The sequence below is a fragment of the Rattus rattus genome, chromosome 16, assembly GCF_011064425.1.
Source record: "Rattus rattus isolate New Zealand chromosome 16, Rrattus_CSIRO_v1, whole genome shotgun sequence".
In the NCBI taxonomy this organism is placed as follows: domain Eukaryota; kingdom Metazoa; phylum Chordata; class Mammalia; order Rodentia; family Muridae; genus Rattus; species Rattus rattus.
The window spans coordinates 28052912-28059775 of NC_046169.1; the positions used below are offsets into that span (position 1 = coordinate 28052912).

The 6864-nt window shown below is 45.1% G+C and overlaps 1 protein-coding gene across 1 annotated transcript; it reads left to right on the forward strand.

The window, feature by feature from the left end:
• The first annotated feature begins 290 nt into the window (after positions 1-290).
• LOC116885742 (Y-linked testis-specific protein 1-like) lies at positions 291-2167 on the forward strand. Its single transcript, XM_032887049.1, has one exon. It carries the CDS (start codon positions 291-293, stop codon positions 1083-1085), a length of 795 nt encoding a protein of 264 aa, XP_032742940.1. The 3' UTR covers positions 1086-2167.
• Positions 2168-6864: the final 4697 nt, after the last annotated feature.

A 6864-nucleotide genomic window follows, 5' to 3' on the forward strand; every position in this document is an offset into this window, starting at 1 on the left:
ATCTCACAGAGGTCTGCCTGCCTCTGCCTCTTGAGTGCTGGAATTAAAGGTGTGCTCCACCATTGCCCAGCCCTCCTATGAACTTCTGATTAAGACAGAATTAGATTCAGATGCTCAAACCTGTTTACCATTGCCTTCCTCACCTGCTCCAAAGTTCTCTTAGACAAGAGCCTTGGTCCAGCGCCCTCCCCCACCCCCCCTTTGTTCTTGCAGGCACTCATATGACAGAGACAACAGCATTGTGTCTGGTTTAAGCAGGCAAGCTCTTCAAACCCAGGCCATGGGCAAGTATGAAGCCTGAACACAGAACGATAGCCACAAGACAGTGGACCAGGAGTGCCGTGGCCTACCACACTAAGTCTACAGCCATGAAGAAGAGGATGTCTCTGAGGAGGATGAGCACACCATCCTTCCAGAAGCAGAGGAGGAGGAGGCCTTCTCCCCAGGCCCTGGGGAACATTGTGGGCTGCAGAATTTCTCACGGATGGAAGGAAGGTGATGAGCCCGTCACCCAATGGAAGGCCATCGTTCTAGATCAACTGCCAACAAATCCCTCTCTCTATCTGGTCAAGTATGATGGAATTGACTGTGTCTACGGACTTGAACTTCACTGGGATGAGAGGATTTTAAATCTTAAGGTCTTGCCTCACAAAGTAGTGTTTCCTCAAGTTAAAGACGCCCATCTCGCAAGTGCAATGGTAGGCCGAGCTGTGGAGCATAAATTTGAGGGCAAACATGGCTCTAAGGACAACTGGAGGGGGGTGGTCCTAGCCCAGGTGCCAATCATGAAGGACTGGTTTTACATCACCTACGAGAAAGATCCAGTCCTATACATCTACCAACTCCTGGATGATTACACAGAAGGTAACCTCCGTATCATTCCAGAGACTCCTCCAGCAGAGGTGAAGTCAGACGTTGACAGCGACATCTTAACAGGTCAATGTGTGCAGTACACCAGAGGCGATGGGTCCAAAAAGATCGGCAAGGTCATTTACCAAGTTCTAGCCAAGCCTTCCGTGTACTTCATCAAGTTTGATGGCGACGTCCACATCTACGTCTATAATCTGGTGGAAAAGATCCATTAAGTTGAAATTCACAAAGTACGGGGGATGGAGATGGGTAATTTATAGGATTGAGGGGAAAATGTTTGTTTTTCTGTGTGTCAGATACCCAAGGGCCTTTGACAACCCCAGTATCTTTTCCACTGGAATTTGTTTTTGCTCTAAAAATTAAAATGTGCGATGTGACTTGTTGTGTGTGAACACTTTGGTGGAGGAGACGGGCTGTGGTGGATGGAACATGGAGAGGAAGCCGGAAAGGTCAAGATGGTGAACAGTAAGTCTAATGTCACATAGGCTAAAACAAACAGGACTGAGCTGGTCTGGTCTTTAGGGAGAGAAAAGAACTGGAGATGGGGCTTAGAGGAGCAGGGATGGCACGGGAAAAAAAGATGGATGTTTAGGAAGCAGTGGAGAGGGGCCAGAAATAGATAGACTCTCTGAGGTGAAGTTTGAGGGAGAAACAGACAGTTGGGGAAAGAGTGGCAGGTAACAGGGAGGTGGTCTTGGAACTCAAGGGGAAACTCAATAAACTGATCCAAGCAGACTCAGAATCAGAGAAGATCTGTTTTTGTTTGACTAACGAAACCTAATGAAACCTGTTTCTCATCTGTAGATCTATTATTTTTAATTATGTGGGTGGGGGCAGGGCATGAATACAGGAGACCACAGAGACAAGAATAGTCAGGTCACCTGGAGCTGGAATTAAAGGTGGTTGGGAGCCATTGGACATGAGCTCAAAGAACCAAATCCAGGTCCTCTTTCAAAGCAGACGAGCTCTTGATCCAATGGTCTTCTCTCCAGGCCCCTAAAGTCATCTTTTTAAATAAATCCAACCTTCACATGAAGAGAAGAGACCAGGATGATGGTAAGAAAGATTAAATTGATGGTGATGTGGAAGAAAGACTAAAGAACATATGAGGGAGTAGAGGACAGTGAGGGACGAAGGAATTCCAAGATGGAGTTCTCAAAAAGTGAAGCAGGAGACCCAGGAAGAACAGAAAGGGTCTAGAATGAGTTGAACTTGGGCCTCAGACATATTGGTCTCTTTGGTTCCTTAAAGAACAGCCAAGCCATCACTACAGAAGGTGGATGTGAGGTGGAGGCTTCCCAGAGGACATTTTGACGAGGATAACTCAAGAGTAGTGAATGCCAAACTAAGTTTATATCTATTGATTCCTAAAAGTATGATAAAGCCCATTATTTTGTATGATCAGTAAAAAGTAATTTAAAAGAGAAGATGAGGATGCCGTGAGCTTCTGTCAGGTGTTACGTGGATCCTGTGTTTAGCTTCCCTGAGCACTGTTTGCCTCTGTTGCATCCTGTAATATTTTTTGAGGTCTCTGCTCAATGCCCCTAGATGACCACAAAGAGCTCCTGCACTGGCTTGTCTTGCCTGGCTCTCCTTTGACTGGATGGCTTCCTACACACCTGTGGGCCCTTTTACCCTATCTAGCCCCAGGAGGTTCCCGTCTTTTACTCACATGTAAGCTTATCCTCAGAAAACTCTTGATGGTGCCTCCAATGCAGAGGTGCTGAGCTCTTTCCTATGCCATTTGCCGTGACTTTCAAATGCTTTGCAGTTCCTGACCATGTAGCTCTCTCCTCCTGAGAAGCCCCTGTGCACTACATGGGGTCACCCTGAGCCACATCTACACTCCTAGTGTTTCTTTGTAGGCAACCTTATCATGGACTCAATCATTGCTGTTTCTTCTCTCAAGAATAAGTTTCTCACTGCAGGACTTGAAAATACTTTCTATCGTTGATTAATTCTGCTATTTGGGGGTTTTTATACTGGCTGGTTGTCTGAAGGTTTCATTGCTGCGAAAAGACACCATGACCAAGGCAACTTATAAGGGACAACATTTAATTAGGGTTGGCTTACAGGGTCAGAAGTTCAGTCTATTTTCATCAAGGCAGGAAGCATGGAAGCGTCTAGGCAGACATGGTGTTGGAGAAGAAGCATATCACCCCCACAGTGATATACTTCCTCCAACAAGGCCACACCTACTCCCACAAGGCAACACCTCCTACTTGTGCCACACTTCCCATGGGACAATCACATTCTAACCACCACCCTGATTTTATGCCAACTTGATACAAGCTAGAGTCATTAGAGAGGAGGGCTCCTCAGTTGAGAAAATGCCTCCATAAGATCCAGCTGCAGGGCATTTTCTTAGTGATTGGTGGGGGAGGGTCCAGCCCACTGGGAGCGGCACCATTCCTAGGCTGGTGGTCCTGGGTTCTGTAAGAAAGCAAGCTAAGGAAGACATGAGGAGAAAGACAGTAAGCAGTGCCACTCCATAGCCTCTGCCTCAGTTCCTGCCTCCAGGATCCTGTAATGTTTGAGTTCCTGTCCCAACTTCCTTTGCTGATGAGCAGCAATGTAGAAGTGTAAGCTGAATAAACCTTTTCCTCCCTAACTTGCTATAAGACAATTTCTTATAGAAACAGTGGGTCTAGTAGAGCCACAGATGCTTACCTCATAACCACAAATAGAAATGTATAGACACTTTATTTTAATTTAAAGGTAAGACTTGCTCATGTACTGACCTCAGACTTTCTAGTTTGCTTCCTTCTCACCATGACGAATGCCATGATGAAAACTAACTTGGGGAAGGAGGAAAGGGTTATTTGCCTTACAGGTTACAGACCATCACTGAGGGAAACCCAAAGAGGAGCTTGAAGTGGTAACAAGGAGCACTGCTTGTTGGCTTGCTCCCTGTCTCAGTCATTGTTCTGTTGCTGTGAAGAGACACCATGGTCAAGGCAACTACTATAAATGAAAGCATGTAATTGGAGGCTAGCTTACAGTTTCAGAAGTCTGGTCCATCATCATGGCAGGGAGCATAACACTGGAGCAATAGAGAGCTACTGCTCTGTAAGCAGAGAGAGAGAGAGAGAGAGAGAGAGAAACTCTGGCATGGCATGGGGCTCTTGAAAACTCAAACCCCAATTCCAAATTGTCAAGTTGAGAGAGTCAAGAGAGAGAGAGAGAGAGAGAGAGAGAGAGAGAGAGAGAGAGAGAGACCCAGCACCATAATGTTTCTCTTACTCCATGTTACATACTCACCACCAGCCCCTCTCTCCTCTCGGTGTATAGACCCACTTCCCTGTATGGCAGAACTGAAGAGTAACTACTGTCACCAACATGAATACTCAAGGATATGTGACAAGAAATGAATACATTCTACAGCTTCCCAACACCAAGCGAAAGCATTTTAGTGCGTGCTACACTTACTGGGAGACACCCCAGTCAGTCACTGGCCATTTAATGGGTCCCAGTAGATCACAGAACCAAAAAGTCACAACCTACATATCATCTCCTCTCAGCAGGAGACATAGCCCTTCCTCAAAACCCATGACTCTATCTGTAGGCTTAGATTTTTTCAAAACCTACTTTATTTAGGGTTCTTAAACACTTCAACCTCCCTTCTAGCCCACCAACCAGAGGTAGCAGAGAGAGAAAGTTAATAGGAAAAGGGAGAGAGTTGTGGACCTATTTAGAAGTAATTCTTTGGGGCAACTCCAATCTTCATTGTGCAGTATGGTCCAATAGCAAACGCAAAACACGAATCAGTAGCAGTGCCTTGATCTGGCAGAGACCATAGGCTCTAACAAACCAACAAGAAGCAGCAGAAGCAGCCAGAAGCAGCCAGAATAGCACAAGTTCTTTTGTGCATTTCTCATTATGGAACGAGGACCAGCAAAGACCATCGAAGCCTTGCAAGGTGTAGCAATGTAAAAAATGTCCTCTCCCTCTCTGTGGGATTACATTTATGTTCTCCGTAAACATCCTGTCCCCCTTCAAGCGTGTGTTCCAGTGAAATATCACATGCCTTCTCATGTGTCTGCTTCAGCAAGACATCCTCTCCTAACATAGCTTCCTGAAAAACATCCTGTGACACAAGTGAGTTTCCAAAGGAACCAAAATTTTTCCACTTCATCTAGCCCTATCTCGCACTCGGCCGTGACATCACAAAACGTATAATGGGAGTCTTGCACGGGTCCTAGGCCTCAGCTCCATCAGCCGCGGGAGCTTCTGCAATTGCACTCCGTGAACTCAGCCCCTTTCGTGAGCACAACCTTCAGTTATCCCCGTAAACATTGTGCTCTCTCCATCTTTGCTCTCAGCCAATAGCTGTCCAACTTCCAGCCAACTCAGCTGTGACCAGAAAAACCCTCATTAAGAAAGCCAATGAATTTGACTTGATTCTTTTTTTTCCCTGACAGAACGGAGTGTTCTCCGTTCATGGTTACACTGGTGTCTGAGTCATCTGTAATAAAACCCACTACTATTAAGAGCAAAGTCACAGGAACTATGACAAATAGCAAATCACACGACAAGCATCACAGTTGGCCAAGCCTTTTCTGTAGCTTTATTGAAGTATAATTTACATACTTAAAAAATCCATTTATTTTAAGTGTGTAATTTAATGATTTTAAAGAAAAATTTATAGCTTCCTTCCTTTTTTTTAATACTCATTTCCCACTAGTTCATAGGATATCGAAGTCTATTAAAAACACAGAAGTGAAGTCAGGAGAAGGACCAAGCGGGAAGCAGCAAGGTTCTTGATTCGCTAAGACAACAGATACATTGGTAGAATCTTCTGGATAAAACCACTTGGGAAACATTGGGTCTTCTCTTAGCGTTCTGCCTCCAGACAAAGAGTTTAAAGGATAAAGTCATGGGTCCTCCTACATCAAATCCAGACCTGACCTGGTTTGGTCAGCATCACTTTTGGCCACTTTCATGTTATCACATTCATCATTGTTACAAGTTGCCTAGCAACTCACATAGTAAACAAACTTATTTTGGTTCATGGTTTCATAGGTTTCGGTCCATGGTCACATGACCATGAAAGGGGCACGATAGAGCTCAACTGCTAACCTCACTGGCATCCAAGAAGCACCAACACAGGAAGAGACCAAGGACAAAAAAACACCCTCCAAGACATGTCCCAAATGACCAAGTCCCTTAAGTTCCTATCTCCTAGTTTCCCGCCACCTTCATACACACCCATCAACAGATGAACTCATTGATTAGAGCCCACAGGGCCAATCGCTTTTCATAGTCCCACCTTTGAACATTGTACTGGGACAATGTGTATCTTAAACCCATAGGGTAGGGCCAGAAGGTTGTGTCAGAGGTCTAAACTTCACCTCACACTAGAAACAGCTGGGAAGATTTCTCAACATCTCCTATTTCTTTCTGCTACTGAGCCATACCATGTCTGCATTGCAGCATTTTGTCTGGGGTGAGATACCGTCAGCAGTCAACTGTAAAGACTGCCCCGCCCCGCCCCATGTGTTGGTTTGAGTGTAAAATGGGACATCTATAATATAGACATACACGCATATACACAGACTCACAGAGAGAGGCAAAAAGGGAAGGAGTTGAGTCTTAGGAACCCTCAAGGAAGAGGGAGTGGAAATATCGTAAGATACAGATGTCAGTGAGAACCAGAACAAAGCAGTGTCTTCTATACACGACAGGACCACTATCCCTCAGCCCTAGCTGATAGGAAAGGGAGAGTCAGTTTTCTACAAAGATTTAGCTGGTGATAAGCTGGCCAGGCTCCAGTGGCTTGCCCAATGGGCAGCATAAATGACTTGAGTGGGTTATTACAGAGGGCAGAAAGGGAGCTTGAAGTTGGGAGAAGGGATTAGGTGGGGATGGATCTGGGAGGAGTTAGGAAGAGAAATGAGAAGTAAATTCTATCAAAATATATAATGTACAAATTTCTCAAGGAACTAATAAAAGTGGTTTTTTAAATACCATATCTGTACTGAACACATACAAACC